Here is a 19,564-nt window from a genome sequence, read left to right as displayed (position 1 = left end):
AGAAAATTTCGAATTATTTGTTTACTGGGCATTACGAAAATGGAAACCCAGGAAATAGTTTTTTATACTTTTGCTTTATGCACAGAGGAACTCACCCGTGAAATTATGATACCAGCGATCGATATTTTCACTTTAGGATCTCTCAGGAGTTTGTAACGTAAATCAGCGCCGTTCCAAAAGCTGACGTAGTAGCTTTTGATTTTAGAGTTATCCTGACCGTGTAATCTGAAATTCATTAGAAAATTACAAAATATGAACAAGATTTAAGCGGTTAAATGTGAAGCCCAACTGCCCAAGGCGTTTTAATACAATGACCCGAATTTCCCCAAGGAGGTCTTTCTCTCCCGCTGACGTAGTTCCGTAAAATTTTCCTATAATTCGTTCAGTCCTAATTAACACTATGAAAATAATGCTCAGCAAAATTTCACTTCCATGTTCCACAAACCTGAACGGACTAGTATAAATTTATCAAGCACTCACAAATAACCATCGTAGTCCACTAAAACTAAAATTTCAGGGTAGATAACAGCGGGAGCAGCTCGCTTGTTACGATGGCGAGCGTTTGGACTTCTAGCTGGGATGTGATCAGGATCCATCTCCGCTGCAATAAAATTTGCTTTTTGTTATTCAAATCTGCTTCCTCAGAACTAACTGCGCGAAAGCTTACGGATGGGAAATAAGAATTCAAATGCACATAACCACAGTGAATGTAGGAAAACAAATGTGAAATCTGGACAGACTAATCCAAATGATCTTTATTCGTCAAATCTTCTGAACTCACGACCGATTCCAATTACTGATAAGCGATAATCTAAATTGCACGTTAAAAAATATATACAAGTAGCAAACGCAAAAAAATAAAGGCAAAAATGAAAAATGTCAAGGTAGTTGTTGGTACCACTAGCTTTTCAAAGATTACCATAATCAGTCGAGAGCGCCTTGTGTTTCCTTTTATAAACAATGTGAACGGCACCAGTGGTTGCAGCCGCTCGTTTCTTCCTGACGAGTTCTAAGCCTTCTGGCAATTTTTTGTCTTCTACTGGCCGTTCTGTAGATTTCCTGGAATTACGAAACCTAACTTTAAATTTCAGTCATGGTTTATTGATGCATCGAGGTTAAACTTCATTTCCAATGCAGAAAAGCGTCCTTGTCCTACATTAAAGCGAGTCTTGCCAAACAAAACAACCAGCATTAGGAATCCACACACGTCTAATATTTACAGCGAAATGAACCTCTCACCAACATAGCCACTCACTCGTAGGGCACCCTAATGTGTGTCGGCTGCCCCGATTTTGTGCCATCATCAGCGACGAGAGGAAAACCATCACTGAATACCAAGTCTCCCGCTTGAAGATTTTCTTTAGCTTCGTCTAAAAAGGCTTCATCGTCGGGTGGTCTAATGGCATTTAGGTCCTGCTCCTCTTCTCGTCGCCACTGTTGACCGGCTGCTTGCTGAGACTTAGCTTCTATTACGTCCAGTACCGAGCGGGGCACTGGCCGAACCACAAGGTCGTCCCCAACGGTGCCGTCCTGGCATATGCGAGTTACGAAATTACGTTAGAATAACTTTGTATAAATTGTTATTAGTGATCGGCTCCTGATTTCCCTACAAGGCAGGGAACTAAAATCTGGTCAAATCCAACCCTTTATGCATCTTAAATCTCATCATGCAGAGAATGGTGCACTTGTGTAAAAGCGTTCAGGTGAAGCACCTTTGTAGTATTGTGATTTTGAACAGATAACTCAAGCTGTAAGAACTTTCTTTCAGCAGAAAGTAAAACGCCAACGAAAGGCAATGGGTGCTTTAACGCTGCTCGACGACTTCCTAGGAGTATTACTTGGACACAGAATCTACACTGCAAACGCGTAATGGGAAAATAATTAGTGATCGAACTCACCACAAGCACCTCCCCTGTTTCTGGGTCCTTCGTCAGCATAACAGCCGCCAAGGTCTCCTCATCTTGGTATGGTGTACCGATGGAATCCACCTGATGGCAGCAGAATTGATTCTCGTCAATATAAACTTGCAGCCAAATTAGCTTTTCACATCTACTCCACTCGCACTACGAGCATTTGGTCTATGCTTTAGCAGTTGCGCACTGCTGCGTAGGGTAAATGCACCCGCACGAGGGTGAGGTCACAGGGCAGGACCATTGAAAACTTTAAAAGTATGCATCATGAAAAATTTTCTACTCTTTACAGCTCCTCAATTACATAAATTTCAGTTCAAATTGGGCTGAAAAAATGAAGCTTAAAGCTAACTAGACGAGATCCGTACCGAAGCTGCTGGTTTCAAGACCACTCTCCCTTCCCGAGGGTCGTGATCGGCGAAGAAAACTGGCACATTTCGCGCAAGATCTTCGTTCGGTCGAAGGTTCAAGACCCTCTCCTTGTCAAAGGCGTTCAAGTGGACTACTCTAACATGGTCAGTGTCGTTCGCGCCTCTTCTTACGCGCGAATGTAACTTGATAACTTCGTATGCAGGAACTGTACGCAGATACAAAAAAGGAATTCGTTAGACAGTAGTATCTACTAATATCCAATGTTAAAGATGCGAAGCTTAATCCTTATATATGACCACTTGATAAGGCACTGAAATTACAGGTTAAACAATAATTCAAAAGCCGATAAAAGACGAGGCTCAACTTTCACAAGCTCACAACACAAGGCGAAATTTTCAGTTCTTCCCACTCCATCGGCTAGCAAAGGTTCCACGACGAATCTTGTTCGCGCGAAAATTTCAATGTGATAATTAAAAAAAAAAAGAGAAAGTTACCATATCAGTAAAAAAATCTGATCGGTGGCTACCATTAGAAAGCCTCCAGGAACACGAGGATCAATAGAATAAGGGTGATTTTGCACGGGAGAAAATAAGTCGAGTAATATAGGGTAGAAGTAGTGAACAGATTCATCACATTAATTATGGCTTTCTACAGTTAACATAGGTTGGCATCCCCCTAGGTTATATCTAGTCGCTAGATTTATTATACCTGTATCCTCGAAGTTTCAAGAGTGTTGATGTTTGTCGCTCAACTTAATGAAAATATCCATTTCTTCGCCTCTGTTCTACACATTAAGGTTGTTTGCGAACAAACAATCTAATGATCAAGTCCAATAGTAAGTACTTGCAGTACACTTCTAATGTCTTGCAAAATTTTAGTAAATATAAAAGCGATCATGGATACAATATGGATACGTTTTTCTTTCAGTTATTAAAAACCCGAAATTGGCAACTTTAAAATGTTATCCGCAACCTGTTTTATAGCCAAATTGCATCAGTGTTGAATCCATCGTTACAGTGCTACAATAATCAACAAGTAGTGAGGGTTCTCTATGAAGGTCAGCTAGCAAGTTCTGGCGAAGAAAATGGTACATTACAGAAAATGAGAAGCATCAGAGACCGCTACCGCGAACCATCTTCGACAGTCACGCGCAGCGGTTGCGCATTCGAATACCACTCAGTGACAAATAGGGTCACGCGCAAAAAGCATTGCGCGAGATTAGTGACCAGTGGTCACGTATGCGACCTGAGCAGTCAGTATTTGTACTGCTCAGTATGTATAGTGTTCAATAGTATACACTGCGCAGTTTTTCAAGGCTACGAAGATAGAAGAGAACTGAACGAGTGAGTCTTAAGAGATGTGTGGGCAAAAAAAATTCACCTCTTTGAGAAAAAATCGAAACGTTTACAGTTATTCCTCATTAAAAATATATAGACATAATAATGACTACATAAGAAACATCAAATACACAATAGTTGAAATTTGAATCAAAATTCTTAACAGTCACGTCCACTTCTCATTAACTCACCTAGATCATGTGAATCTACGTGAAAGATGGACAGGAGCTCTTCAGGACTCATCGACTCGTGGATCTGGTGAAGAGATGAACTGTTATTAATCATTTCCAGAAACCGTCAACAAGCTTAATCATCTGCAAATCATTCCAACATCAAAAACAGAGCTGATTGCCTTAGCTGATCGACAAACCATGTCTTCTATTAAGCTGAATTTGCGAACGTAATTAACTTCCCAAGTCCACGATAACTCGTGGTTTTCAAAATTATATCTTGCACCGTCTTAGTTTGTTGCATAATGCTTTAATGGCCTAGAGAACTTCGGTTACTGAAAGGAATACCTTCATAATAAAAAGGCGCAAGTCCGGGTCGGATAGCTGAGAATGAGATTTCGTGTCGTCTGAGTGCTGCGCAATGAACTAGCCTTTTGTCAGGCTACTTCCATCATGGACCTCAAAGTACATATCCGATGTAGGAAATTGGGTTTCACCGATTAAAAAGCATCTATAGTTTATAGGAAGTACAATAAGCGGAAAAAATTCAGTGACAAAATAGCAAATACCACAGCCTATCTTCTAGACGCCAAATCTACGAGCTATGGAGAAGGAAACTTTGGATTATCCAATGACAAATTGTGCTCAATCGAGATTTTGAAAGGACTTGCTTCACGCGCCGGCTAACTGTACTCCCAACTTCGGTGATCATGTAAAGATCATAATTTAACAAAATCAGCCCTCTGTGCGTCTGAAAATCTTCAGAGATTATGAAGAGGCTGTCAATCGAGGGCAATAATTGGTCAGCTCAATAGGAGACTGCAGCATGCTCGATGCCCGAGCCTGCTGTATTAGCAGTTTTAATTTTGAAGTTTGAACGACTTCTAAAAAAATGTTTCCCTCCCCCCTGCGCCAAACTGCCATGACGATCATCAAAAACTGTCACCCCCAAGCGCTGCCATAGCAATCTTGGCACATTCGCCATGTGCCGCGGTCGGAGCAGCACCACTTTCCCTTGGCTCTCGAAATTACCAACTTTCCCAGCTCTGCAGTCGTGCCACTGAAATGAAAAGTGGGCCTAGCAATGACTGCATCGCTCTGGTGTAGCAGAATTCGCAGTATTCTACAGTGGCTCCCTAAGCGTGATGGGCGACGCATTACATTCCCACTATGTTCTCGCATGGGGCTATTTTTCAAGTTGCCGTGGGTTTCCTGGCAGCTGCTTCGAATTCTAAATAACTTATTCGAGGAACATCAATAAAAATCACTGCCGGCAGTTACGCCAAACCAATCCAACTATTTTCGATGAAATTTCATTTTTCAGTTATGTAGCAGTGAAAACACTTCCATTGTAACTGGCCATCAAATTCTATGTATCATATATCTTAAAACGCTGAAACGACCAAGTTCAAAAGATCATTTTCCTGTCTATAAGAAGGAATATTTCCAGGTGTAATATAATTTTGCAAGTCGGAAATGTTTCTATCTTCAATTTCTTGAGAGGGAATTAGCACGTAACATGAAACACTGACATTCGAAGGCCATTTTAGCAAAAAGTGGTTTCATTTGCAGTGCATCGAAGTCCTTCATAGCCGAAGTCGAAATTCAGCAACTATGAAATAAAATATATCACAAATAACAGAGGTTTCCCGTACAAAATGCGATCCATTCGTTAACCACAGTAAATGACGCTCTTCTTTAGCCGTGATATCGTTATAGAGGTTCAAGGTTGGGCGGCAAGTCCGAAGGGTAGTGCCAACACGAATGGTCGTGACCAACTTAAAGAAAAATTTAACGAGCTCTACATGGCAATATAACGAGTGGAACTAAGGCATGTAGCCTTGGCAGTGATCGTCGAAGGCGTTACTACAGATGTCGAAGATTAGTCGTCATTGGCTAAGGTGAGCTCCTCTGTAAACAATGTCAGATTTACAATAACTTCAAATTGCGCCTGATCGACAAGATTAACTACTTATTCAGCAACAAGAAGTCATTGCCATTCACCGGTCGATCTCAAAAATTTATACGATTTTATCAATACACTTACAGTAAATTAGGATAATTTTTCTCAAATTAAGTAATTTTGTGCCGCAAATAAAATCCCGTGAACACCACATCTGATCATCTAAGCACGAAACCATTGGAAAAATAATAACAGATTGGGCCAGGAACTGGTTCGTTGAAAAACAGGCTTGCAGTTCGCGACGCTCGTTATGGAAGCGCACCACACAAGGTCGTTCGTAATCGCCACACGCGTAATGTCATGGATCGCGCCGTGCATCGTCGGACATGATGGCCGACCGAGAATGCACGAAACCGCAAACTTGGCCACTATTCTATCCTCCCTAGGAACGGCTCTTCACCAAATTTATATGCTTCTGTAATGCGATCTTCAGTCTTTTATTCTCCTTCCATTCCTTCGGTCAACGATACTTCCGACTTCGAGGAGCACTCTAGCTTCTGCGAGCTCACTATTTAAAGTTAGCTACCAACTCTTCTTAGTCCCTTCGTATTATGGGTGTGTACTTAGGAATAGCCTAACAAAATTAGTTCACGTCTATAGTCAAGTAAACAATCGTCGATAAATATAAATTTAAATCTACTGTATTGTTGAAAGTTCTAACAATACAATACTGCAGTTCGTTTACAAAATTACTGACCTCTTAGAATTCGATGAAAAATAGGTGCTAAGGATTATATTCTTTGCAGATTTCCTAGACTGAAACTTTTTGAAAATTAAGCACGTTATCTTCAGTTTTTTTTTTTTTGCTAATTTCCCCCCCTACATTGGGATAATCGGCGTGTCAATATGAAATATACGATTACAAATCAGTGACTAAAGATGCGATGAAAAATCTGTTCGTCGGCTTCAACAATCGGAGAGGCAGGGAAAAGATTTGATCTCGGAGCAAAAATAGGAGTGCGACTTTCTGTCGGAGTCATTAGCACGAGCAATCAAATTCGCAGTTTGTTGGCTAGTAATTTCTCCATCTAAGATCGGCAATCGGCACGACACGTCTCCAATTATCTTTAACCATAGGAAAAAACTCAAATGAAATTATTCCAATTAGGAACGAAAAACCCCTACGCTTATTCCAAATATTTTTTTATGCTGGCTAAGGCAGATTTTTTTCGTACTAAGCCATATGGCGCATCTTTCACTTTCGTTTTTGAGCGGCTCTCGGGTAACCAAATAAAGCTCTTCACGGAGCTTTCCCGAGTTAGGACGATTTTACGCTCGCGGTGCTGAGAGGCTTTCCGTGATGGAAATGGTGACTCATTGCGTGAGAAATGCATTATCACTTCGCAGAATAATGAACTACTAGTAGATTCTGTTCACTGGTAAACAAACTAGCAGCCAGGAAAGCTCATGACAAGTATTTCTAAAGTGGTTCCTAATTACATCTTCAAATATCGTAACTATAAACGTAAATTTCATTATGACTGCATTTTCAGATTCTTCACACTTCAGAATATTGCCAACAGGAAAATTTTGGGAAAAGCAAGACACAATGTTCTCATGTATGACCAAGTTCTCAATTTTTGCAGGTTCAACGACTCGCAATTTATTAAACTTCACAGCTTATTGGATGAAGATTTCTAATTCAGAGTTTCCTTCAGAGTAAAAAGATTCCTGGTTCCACCGATGGTATAGTTGATCAACAAGAGACAGCAATCGTGTTGTAGATCCTACAATAGAAGCAACACATGCACAGAACAGGTTTATATCATTATATGCGCCCTGCCGAGAAATACAGCAGATCGATAACGAAAATCAAAATTCCTGAAATTCACGAAAACTTCAGCGCATAATAATTAGTAAAGGATGAAAGTGAAATCTAAGATGAAGCAGCTGCCACCAGTTAAATGCTTAAAAATTGTCAAATTCCTACGACGGCAAACCAAGGTCAACCTCTAGATCGAAATTCTCAAATATGTTGGCCTCTCCCTTGGCCCAGTAACCCTGAAAGTCTAATTGCAGGCTTCAAAATAGACTCTGCTCAGCGTCGATGTCTCGAAATTAGAGGTACAGATGACACTATTTCACAATTTGCTGAATTGTGATTTACGCCTGGACATGAATTGGATTTAATATCGGTAGGAATTACCAACTAATCTCTGAAGAAGCTTGGCAATTTCCTATATATTTGCCTATTGCGATCCGAGGATTCGATTGCTTTCTATCCCTAACTTACACTAAACACCGTCAGGAGAACTTGTGATACAAGTCGTCACTTTGTGATTCGACGCATCACTCGACAATATTGACCAAAAGCTGTCAGATTGATTTCCGCAGCTTTGTTTTGAGTTGGCAGCTTCACCAACTCAAATCGCACTCGCTATTAATTTGCCTACACACGGATGAATTTTATAAAATACATGACGCAAATCAAACTTGACTTAGTTTATTTGAAGACCTATTGCTGAAAGTATCCATTGTTCGACTCTTCAGTTCTTTGCCTACTTGGTACTCACCGTGGTTTCCCGAATTGTTGTTGCTGTAGCCATTGTGACCGCCCCGATGACCAAAAGCCATAAGAGGGATCCATGGTTCTTCATTGTGCTGGAACAAAAGTGAAGTTCATAATTTTTCAGACTGTTAGCCTAGTGCACAACACTAGTCAAAGGATGACTAATTCTGAACAATCTAGTAATTCTATGCTTCGATTTCATCAAATGCAGAACTAACATAGTAAATTGCATTATAAAGTCGTGTTTCCTAATGAGCTGCTCTCTCAAACCAACTTTCTAGAGCCACGTAGAGTATCAAATTCATGATAAATTAATAATCAATTGCCGAAAAATAGGTATTACTTTAGATTAAGTGGATCCAGAAAAGCATGTTTTCTTCAACTTCATGTTTTTTGGGGTGTAGATTAAGAATCTGATATCCGTTTTTGGCGGTCGGCATCGGAAAACCGATTTTTTTCGGCTTTTTATATATTTTCTATAGAACACGACAATGGGGGACCCGTGGGGAACCGGGGGTTTTGGGGGGGGACACGTTCGAGGCTGTAATTCATCAAAGAAATCGGGCAAAAATCGGCAAAATAGGCGAGAAATTGGAAAGAGTCTGAAAATTCTTCTTGACTGGAAATGATCTATATCGATCTGGGAATGACTGAAGTGTAAACCTATGTAAAACCCAAAAATCACGCTAGGTTAGGTTAGGTAAGGTTAGGATTACTGTCATTCCCAGTACGATACAGATCATTTCCAGTCAAAAAATTTCCGATTTTTCGCCGATTTTGCCGATTTTTGCCAGATTTTTTTTTTTCGACGAATTAGAGCCTGGGGCGTGTCGCCCCCCCTAAAACCCCCGGTTCCCCACGAGTCCCCCATTGCCGTTTATAGAAAATATAAAAAAAAATCGGTTTTCCGATGCCGACCGCCAAAAACGGATTTCAGATTATCTACACCAAAAAAAAAAAAACAATTAAAAAACGCCCTTATTTTGGATGCACTCAACCCAAAGTTTTACCGAAAAATAATTTATCAAGAAAAACTACGAGAGAATCTAGCTAAGTTATGAAGCTGCAACGCATACCTAACACTTTCCAGTTTCATTGGACCTTAATTGAACGATTTCGTCAACTATCTTGTCAATCACGAAGCACTACCCGTCAACCTAATCTCTCAGACTAAAATCTCGGTTTCTACGATGAATTATTAGGATATTTTCGAATTTATCTAACGATAAACAAGTCTCGTAACGACAGGATGTGATAGACGGCGTGGACAGATGCAGGATAAGACTCATTACCAACATTTTAACTAGCACCTAGTTAGGATATTGCCCGCGGAACGTAATGACGAACGTGCATCTAAATCGACAATCTTGAGATAACAGGGAGCCACTGGACCACAGCCGACGGTCTGTATGCATCCACTGATGACCCTTCGATTCAATCCTAACAATCCACGTCACGTATCTTCAGGGTTCAACAGTTATCTAAACAATTTAATATTAAATTTTATCGTGAAGAACTGATCAAATCAAGTTACAGATCTTACGATCTAACGAGAAGACCTGCAATTTAACATACGAGGTCTTCCATGAGCCATTATCAAGGTCCGTCTAGCAGGCAATCAACAGCACAATGCAAGAACTACCGGAAGACACCGCAGGAGCAATCACCTTCCCAGGACGGCTCAAAGAAAGGCAAGCTCTTCGCATCGATACTGCGATGACGAGACACGCCAATCATTTCCGGGGAATAGGCTCTTGCACTTAAGGAATAGCCCAACAAGTATAGGCTACAGTTTGTACAACAAAATTAAAGCTATATCATCGCTAGCTAGTCATATCAATAAATTTGTCACGGTATCCAATTCTCAAGAGGACTTTGGCACACGTCCAGGTAACTTATAAATTTCAAATAGAGTGCAATAATAGAAATTCTTAAAATTTCTATTACTGTTCTCTGAATTCAACTTTTATTTTTCGTTTAGAATGCAACTTCCCAGTCAACTCACCGCAAATCCAGTTTTATCATAACGCTCGGTTCGTCGACGCCATCACACCGAGAACCTGACCCCCTAACAGGGATACCGAACTGATCCTTATTTCTCGATCCTACAACACTGTATCCCTACTGTGGACGAAAGGCGTTTAATTATAGTAGTGCCAGAGACAATCGTTATTAAAGTAGATGATGAGCCTCGTAATTTAACCAACCGATTTCGGGTAGCATTGCACATATAATAAAGTTCTTACGTATAAAAAAGACAAGTATTGGATTTAACTTCTCAAACCTACTCGAAAACCAGTGTACCACTGTACCTACAACCATCATAAACTATTTCAAGAGTCTACTCTGCACTTAGGTGTACTTAGTCTCGCACACAATCACCAACATCTTACAACCGTAACCACACGCGCGGATGTTACATCTGCACAGCACTGCTATGCGTCAAAATAGACGATATGTGTCCGGTACTCCGCAAGTCAGGTTGCTCTAGGCAGAAATACAATCAAGAAGTGCACACTAGAATAAAAAATGATAACTTGTGCGAGGAATTGTGAAGTGTACCATTTCGACCCTCTATGGAATTGGTAATTGTTAGAAAAAACTTATTATTCATTTTATTCGATGGGTTTGTTCCGTAAACTGGATAAACCTTGACTACAGAATAAACCATGTTTAAACAACATAGTTAAACCATGCTTACAATTATTGTAATTTACTACTATTATTCATTTGAGTGCTTCCGCAGAACAATTTTTACCTTCTATTCCTCTAAAATTGAACGAAATCAAACCTGATATTTACACGGTCGTTGCAGTGTATACAAATACCTGACTTTGTTTACAGTGATCAGTCATTAAAATTTACCATTCCACTATTTTTATTGAAACAAAAACTCGTTGCCGTATAATTGACTTAAAAACACATTTATAATTTCATGTTTCAGTGTAAAAGAAGTTTCTGGATCTAAAGCAAGCTTGAATTTCAGACCTTGTCATGACCGCATGAGCGGCCGTATAAAAGTCTACGGAATGATTTTGAAATTAATATCCTAGGAAATACGATCTATTTTCACTAAAATCGCTAAAAGATTATTAAAGCAACTGGAAAATACGAAGCCACATCAAGAAAATGTCGACATATCCGTTAAAATGAACGTAGACGCAAAATACAACAAGGAAAGCATCTTGCAAGTTTTGAAGAAATAAATCGCGTTTCCGCAACGGCACGCAAACATCTCGCTACGTGTTCGGGGACACTTCGCTCAAACATCCTGGTTCACTACTGGACATTTTGCAGCCTGCGCATATGTTCATAACCGAAGAGAACGCCATTGGCCATGAATGCATCAACCTTCCGAGGCCAAAGGAGAGATTGGAAGGTGATTCAAAGTAAGCTGAAACACCATCAAATAAAATAAGGCATTACAGCTGGAGGCATCCTTTTTTGCGCACACAACGACTATCTGCTTATTTTATTTCGAGGTTCTATTTTTAATCTAGAATATTAAAAGGAGATTCAATATCTTTAAGTGCATGGGAAATGGTTTTAACAAAATCCGTAGGGAATCTTCAGATTATATATGTCATGCCGTTCTCAGAACCTAAATAAAACGACGTAAGTTAATATACAAAATCTCTTAGATCTTCAAGCAATGTGACTGATCAAGTGTATCTATTTGAAATAAAAAGATTTACAGAAACCGTGGTCAGCGATTAGTATGTTCGTGATAGATTCTTTAAACCTTCCCAGAAATTTTGTAGCTGCTTCTAGCGGATTTATTTTATGACGGTTCAATTTGTGTGAGGCTTACATGAAGAAGAAAGAATTAAGTGTCGTAAGTAAAGCTCGCGAAACCACGAAACGACCGTCAATGAGCGAGATCAATCAGAGTTTGCGTCAGTGAATTTGCGCAGTCACAACCACCAACTTTATCATCGTTGCCTTGGACATGCATTACTCCTCAAGGTTGTGCACTTCCTTCTCATCAACTTTTGTCCACATCTCGGCAGCAAATTTTGTACTCAAGTCATTACTTTTACTTTTAGTCCCTTGCCTTGACAAAGATGTACTAGGACTTGTCAAATGGATCCCGTCTCATTCCTCGTAGTGTGAATTGATGTTTTTTGCATTTTTCTACATAGATGTTCTTCGAGGCTACTAATAATAAGCTTATATCAAGCTCAATAATTTTAAAAATGACAAGGTTTACTGTATGCACAATGACTTTACTTATACCATGAAATTTCTCCAATTGGAACAATGTTTCGGCAAGAGCACGAAGCTTATTTTCTTCACGACACCTGGGTTAACTATAGCCAAAAGAAACTTGGGTCTGAATCTAACCTACTTGAACGCGGCCTCTCAATCATAGTATCAATAGCTTTAGATTATCAAAATCGCATATAGTTTGATTATAGTAATCAAAATCAGCAGTAATATAAACTAAAATATGTATTTGATCGTTCAGTGCTATTGATATCGTTACAGTGTTGAAACGGAATCAAATTTACTGCGCATCAGAGACAATGATAATTGCAATTAGAATCACGCAAATCAATGACGGAAACAGGTAGCAACTTTTATAAAAGATTTTGTTATTTTTATTCATTCTAAGTTTTTAATAGTCATCTTTTATAATTAGATTGATGTCGGAATATCTGCCTATCAAGGGAATAAATAATGTACCCTCCTACAGCGGCAAATGCTCTGCATCGCCTAGTGGCATAACGGTTACCTAAGAACGCTCGCGCATTAAATCATTAAGAAAGCGAGGCAATAACGTTGCAGCAAAAGAAAGTGAGAAGCTTATCCAGTGAGTGCAAGTTTACCGCTAACACTTACAGGGTTACTGAGGGCGGTGGCAGTTTGGACGATGGCTTCACTTTCTGTTGAGCGACTTGCGGTAGTCTCACTTTCATCTTCGAGTTCATACGGCGGCTGCTGACTTCGTCACTTCTTTATAACCGAGAGCTCGTTAAGCTCAGAGAATTTCTACTGCTTATAACTATGAGTTTGTGCTGATTAACGAAGACGAAGGCAATCTCCCAATGACTCAATACAAGCGAGACGGTCTTTGAATGCGTTAGTGTGTTATTGTTGTTCAGCAGATCGATAGGTTTGCGGGAACATCCGAAAAATTTTGTATGCGAGTTCATATGTGTTGCAAAATTTTTGTAGCAGTCACCATTTGTAATATATATAATTTTCATGTGTGTTGACGCGTTGATAAGCAAAGAAGAATGAGTATTAGGCGATTGAAAGTTTCAGAAAATTGACTGAAGTGAGTACCAGAAAAGAAATATAAACTAGGAATTTTCTTTATTACTACCAGAAATTTGTTAATGTTTCGTTCACATTTCAGTTCAAATCAAGACAAAGTACACGTCAGCTAAAGAGCTTCGGCTTGCTGCTCTCCGTTCACAAATACGTTCAACAATTTTTATTTTGTCGTCCGTTGTTCTTCTCATGATTTTTTCCACTAATTTTTCTCCACCGAAATTTTCACTCTCCACTTCAAAAGTTAAGGATTTGCACACGCGCTTCACATAAGTATTAATCGGAATACGATGGTAGAATTATTAATTCTAATATGATCGTAATAGCCTTTCTTCTAATATCAAGTACAAGTGTTACCACTAATAAGATATGTAGAGGTAATGCTACTAATATTATGTAGAATTTGGCAAATAATATTACAGTAGTAGTAGATATATTACTGAAGCGGTTTCATTCGATTCATTCGCTGGTTAGGCACTGCAATCGGTCGAGGGCTCGAGGCTGCCCTAACTTTTTGTGAAAGAGGAACAATCCCGGTCGTCGATACCTAAACGATGGGCTATTCCTCGTGCATGAAATCCAAACTGGAATAAAAAACAATAAAATAAGAATATTTCCTTCATCGAAGAAAATTCAATTGAAAATGTATTCATCGAAAATATATTCAATTTAAAGCACTAATGGTAAAAAATATCTCACCAATGCCGTGATGCTAAAGCTAAAAGGAACGAATTCCATGTTTTTTAACAATTCCTTCCAATCTAAATAATATCCCGAAAATTGTTAAAATCGTCAATTCATTTAGAGAAGCTAAAAATATTTAAATTTTTTGTGGACGAGTGATGTCTTTCTAATTATTATGAACAATTTAAGTTTTAGTTGAGTTTCTAGTCATCAGTTTACATCCCCCTTATAATGCACGTGCAGTTATTATTTCTTAATTAGATTATTAAACCCAATTTTTTATATCTTTGGAATCGCACCATAACCTTGAGCATAATTGTGATTTGTGATTCATGTTTGCACCTAAAAGCAAGGTTTCTTGCGGACTGTAAAGATTAAAACAATTACTAAATAGAAAATCTAAGCGATCATCAAGCATTTCCCACTAAGCAATGCACAGTCCCCGGGAAATCTCATCATCTCAGAAAAAAAACGACAATATGTTTTTCTATTCATAATTGTCTTCCTGTTCAAAAATTCTGTCATAACCACTTGATAATTCCTTCAAACAATGAAATTTGTAAGTAAACTTCTTCATGAATGCAATGCTTCTTGAATTTTTTCATGAGTGAAGCGCTGCCATGACGTTATAATCATCCTCAGCTTCACAAGGACTCGCTTCGTCCGAACACTAAGCTGAGTTCCAGGCAAGGAAGCCGCCTGAGAGCCCCTTCAAATACGTCTTTCCCTCACGCGGTTGCGACTCAGACTGAAGACCGAAGGCCTTCTCGGGATGTATAAAATACCCTGGGCAAAATATATACATAACCCTGCGACGCTGCTCCTCTGTACCCGTCATGATAACCTGTCCTAGACGTAGCCGGGCTGTAAGGCGATAGTTCGTTCAACAAAGGTCGTCCGTGTTAATATAGTTTGGGTATGGTTTTAAAACCATGAAATACCTTTATATTATGGTTTAAAACCATGGGTATGGTTTTAAGTTAATTTATGCTCTCATTTCGCTACAGGTCAGACAATTTTTATCTTAAAATTGGGTACTACTAGTAGACACTTGATGCTTCTTGAATAGGTTCTTGTATCTCACGTACAAATGATTACAAATGATTTTAATTGAAAACTGCGTTGAAAAATATGTCTTTCTACTAAACGTAATTGTCTAATTTTTTCTCCCCGTGAAATGGAAATCAATGAGTTTTCGGCTCAACAGTTTGAATTTTCTTTTAAGTATCATTCATTACAACAGTTCATCTAGCAAATTTTCAATGATAAATATAGTGACCAACTTGCATAAGAATTGCAAGCCAATTTACGTTTGTATGGTAGTAAATTTTTGAATGTGAATAAAAATAGTAATATAATGCAAAATTCGTGATAAAATGTCAACCTTGAGCATAAAACTGAGATTTATTTTTGACACTCCGACACGCGACAGCAAATAACACTTATAAGGCGGGACAATATGGCGGGACGTCCCCCCAAAACCATCGGTCCTCTCGCTGACATCACAGCCATGTTTATGCGCTCACAAATTCATGTTAGCTTAATGGTCGTGTCAATTCAATCCAGAAATAATTACATGTTAATAAAAATTCAGACGAGGAATTTTAATTTGTGAATATGTATCTCTGTGGTTATATAAATCTGGTATCGCTTTCTCTACTTAGTGCCATGGAGGTTAGAAAAATCGCATATTTTCCGCGCCTAAATAATAAGTGCGAACAAAATTAAATGAATGTACATTGGTTGGAAATCAGTGTAATCTTTTTTTTACCAAATCATCGAGAGTTTTGATCACGAAATGATGTTTTATGATCTTTAGCAATATCTAAATGTCTGAGCCCTGGCGGCTTTGATACAATATTATTGTAACTACAATATAATTGCTCCAATGTAGAGCAGTGCAATTTCCCTAAAAATGTATGTTCGATTGAATAAATTTATTTTGTATTCTGCATGATTAATTTTAAATATAGTTAAATTTTCCCTGAATATCAAAAACAAAGAAGCTCCCAAAGTTGTGACCTTCAACCTAAATTATTCAAGGACCGAGGAACAAACCTCGCCGTTGAAATGTCTGAAAAACATATGAACTTGAGCGTCGCGTTGGGCGCGCGAAATACAGCGTGGTTATGCACGCGGGCGTACTTGGTGCGGCCTTAACATCATATGGTTATATAGCAAACTGTAGGAAAAAGGGGTTATTTTTAGCGCATTTTCTCATTTGTTGAAAAAAAGGCGCTATTGTGCTCGCCATGTCCGGCTGTCTGTCTGTCCGTCCGTGATTTCACGTTTTCGTCGACGAGAAAATGAGCTCTCTGTCACTGCAGTGAGTACTGAGTTATATTTTTACCACGTTTTTCTTAGCTCGCTTTCGTGTCTGTGATGATCAAATCTTGCAATCGATATTTCACCTACTTTCCCATTAGCTAGCGCTCTGAAACTTTTAGGGAAGCTCAGCTCCCGATAACAATACAATAATCAATAATTTGTTGCACGTTTCCAGGCGTATAAACTCTAAAGGAACTCACAAGCAGGGGTTGGAACCTTTAATGCACGTCATCCTCGAGAGGATATTCGTGTTTAGACTGCGTATATCGATGATACGCTTCGTATCATCGATACGTACATCAAGTCAAGTAAATTGGCTCGCAACAACGTGTTTCGTGTGTAGCAACGGACTAAAAATGAGAAAATAAAATGTATAAAAAAAAAATTTTAAAGACCTTGTTTTTCATGTGGACTCAAAAGTAGAAAATAATTTTTCGGCAGCTACTGATCTCTGTTTGCTTTCATTCTCTTGGTCTTTTGTATTTCAGTTAAAATATTTTACAACCTCTAAAACGAAAAACGTGGGGCGCATATGTATTTAATTGTTTGGTGATTACTTGATATGATGAATATGATGGTTCATTGAACATTTGATAAGTGTATTGCTGATATAATTAGAAATAGTGGCTGAATTCAAAATTGAAATTAAGGCATGCCTAAATGAAGATGCGCCCCACGTTTTTCGTTTTAGATGTAAAATATTTTAACTGAAATACAAAATACCAAGAGAATGAAAGCAAACAGAGATCAGTAGCTGCCGAAAAATTATTTTCTACTTTTGAGTCCACATGAAAAACGTGGTCTTTAAAATTTTTTTTTATACATTTTATTTAGTTTCATGTATGAGGAAATTTACTGATGTTCACGTTTATCATATTTTACTTGGGATGATTTGCGTGAAAACATATAACACTACCTTTGATGAGCGAAAATATCGAGGTTCCCATTTGGAAGATGGATAATATTTTCCAAAATTTAATAGGCATTTAAGCTACTTTATCATCAAGCTTTCTATCAGATCAAATAATAGATATATCAATCAACGCCCAAAGACGAATTATTTTTTTTTATGTAAGTTGAACTGAATCGAGATTTCAGCGTCAGTGTACGCACATGTATCGCGAGATCTGGGTTGTAAATAACTGACTATTATCGTCAGTGTACATGTATCGCGCGGTCTGGGCTGTAAATAACTGTCTATTATCGTCAGTGTACATGTATCGCGCGGTCTGTAAATAACTGACTATTATCGTCAGTGTACATGTATCGTGTGGTCTAGGCTGTAAATAACTGACTATTATCGTCAGTGTACATGTATTGCGCGGTCTGGGTTGTAAATAACTGATTATTATCGTCAGTGTACATGTATCGCGCGGTCTGGGCTGTAAATAACTGACTATTATCGTCAGTGTACGTGTATCGCGCGGTCTGGACTATAGACCGACACTGCGCAGTCTCACCTCACGCGTTTACTACATCGAGGCTGACACGAGTAAGCCAGAATCTTCGCCTTTCCTGGAACGGAATACCCGAGCTTGGCAGTTGTTCTCATGGTTCTATAATTTACGACGCAGGATTCTCTTCGTAAAAATTTTTATAGATATTTTTACGTGAGATCGATGAGCCATCAATAGGATGAAGGTTGATTTAGCCCCGAATGTGATAGGGGTAAGACAAATCATTAAATATTATTATAAGTTAAAACCTTTTGGTAATGAGACGCAGTAAGATCTCACAAACATTGGTAATTTAAATTAAATAATCATTATTATGTGAAATGCTTTGCACCCTTCTTCGCTTGCGTAAAAAATGTTCATTTTCTTACGCATGCATTTTCTTACGAAACCAACTCGATTTACGATTGTTTAACGAAGAAGTTGCGAATTCATTACAAATAACCTTTAACAGCAGCTTGTAAATTCAAATTTTATTCCAATGGAGGAATAAAATTCTCAGATATGATTTAAATAATTATTCTATTAATTATCTGTCATAATGATTTAGCAGACAACAATTTGTCGTAATCTGGGCAGCCTCGTCATGGGAACTGGAATCTACTAAAAAATAATGAGCGGCCTATTTAAGCTCTTATATTCTGTATTTCATTGTTATTTAGAGAATACAATATTTCAAAATCTCATGTTTTCGGGATCTTGACTAGCAGCAAAATCAATTTTTAAAATTGAAGCAAAAATTTTAATATTGAATTTAGAGTAAATAAACATTCAGACCCTTATTTCTTCTTAGACAATGTTGCTCATTCACAATTGTTAGATAAATACGCTGAAAGTTGATAGTGATCATTTAATCAACTATTCTAATGAAAAGACCCACGAAACGAAAAAAAGAAGTACGTGGGATTTCCCAAGGATAAATCTTAAATTACTTTCGTCGCTTAGGCTCGAGATGTGACACCTGCAGAATTTCTTGTGAACCAATCGAAATTCTGACCAAATATGAATCACACTCTTATTCCGTTCCTTGAAACGCTGGACTCGAACAATGAGAGTGACGTCTATAAGCTGCATGAACAGGCCAGGTTTCCCAGAGCGGCCCATAACACTAATCCAAATTTTGTTTGCGCGGTCGACACTTTAAACTCTTTCGAGTAAACATCACCTCTCGCAAGACCAATATAATCCTCGTGTTTTTCTCAGTAAAGGACGTCACAGCATTCAGTTATGCATGACCGTTTAAGTGATGGCCATTGTACATGTACAGTTTTGGGGCATCCACATTAAGAGCGTTTCTGAAAAACGATTACTGTTTCATTACGCTAACTAGCTGTATTGATACTTTTCTTTGGACACAAATGAGGATTTCTTAGAATTCTTCATTGAATTTAAAATTTACTTAATCACTCGGGGTTTTATTGCGTCTTTCGACGTTAAAGTCGTAGTCGAACTGCCCGTAAATTCCGCAGGAAAAACGTCTTCTGCGTCTCTCCCAATGTTGATATTTGACGCACTGAGCCACGAAGTGCTAAGTGGCCTCACTGCGCCGACAAGTGCAGA

At 38.6% G+C, this 19,564-nt stretch overlaps 1 protein-coding gene across 5 annotated transcripts in view; it reads right to left on the bottom strand.

Moving 5' to 3' along the window:
• LOC108676018 (A disintegrin and metalloproteinase with thrombospondin motifs 1) overlaps positions 1–19,564 on the bottom strand; it is a 61,487-nt gene that overhangs the window by 7,486 nt on the left and 34,437 nt on the right. For 2 of the 5 annotated variants that reach the window (XM_018164074.2, XM_018164066.2), the window contains exons 1-9: positions 13,104–13,847; positions 8,266–8,353; positions 3,811–3,874; positions 2,279–2,487; positions 1,899–1,988; positions 1,256–1,530; positions 920–1,059; positions 481–601; positions 96–225 (exon numbers count right to left, since the gene is read on the bottom strand). In XM_018164074.2, the coding sequence (XP_018019563.1) occupies positions 96–225; positions 481–601; positions 920–1,059; positions 1,256–1,530; positions 1,899–1,988; positions 2,279–2,487; positions 3,811–3,874; positions 8,266–8,353; positions 13,104–13,192 (1,206 nt within the window). In that variant the 5' untranslated portion in view covers positions 13,193–13,847. Of the gene's footprint in view, positions 1–95; positions 226–480; positions 602–919; positions 1,060–1,255; positions 1,531–1,898; positions 1,989–2,278; positions 2,488–3,810; positions 3,875–8,265; positions 8,354–10,266; positions 10,384–13,103; positions 13,848–19,564 lie in introns of those variants that run through there. The other 3 variants (XM_018164099.2, XM_018164082.1, XM_018164088.1) reach the window with 3 other exon arrangements.

The sequence above is a fragment of the Hyalella azteca genome, unplaced genomic scaffold (assembly GCF_000764305.2).
Source record: "Hyalella azteca isolate HAZT.00-mixed unplaced genomic scaffold, Hazt_2.0.2 contig10004, whole genome shotgun sequence".
Classification (NCBI taxonomy): domain Eukaryota; kingdom Metazoa; phylum Arthropoda; class Malacostraca; order Amphipoda; family Hyalellidae; genus Hyalella; species Hyalella azteca.
Note: the sequence above shows the minus strand (reverse complement) of the source record. Positions and strands in the feature narration are given on the sequence as shown.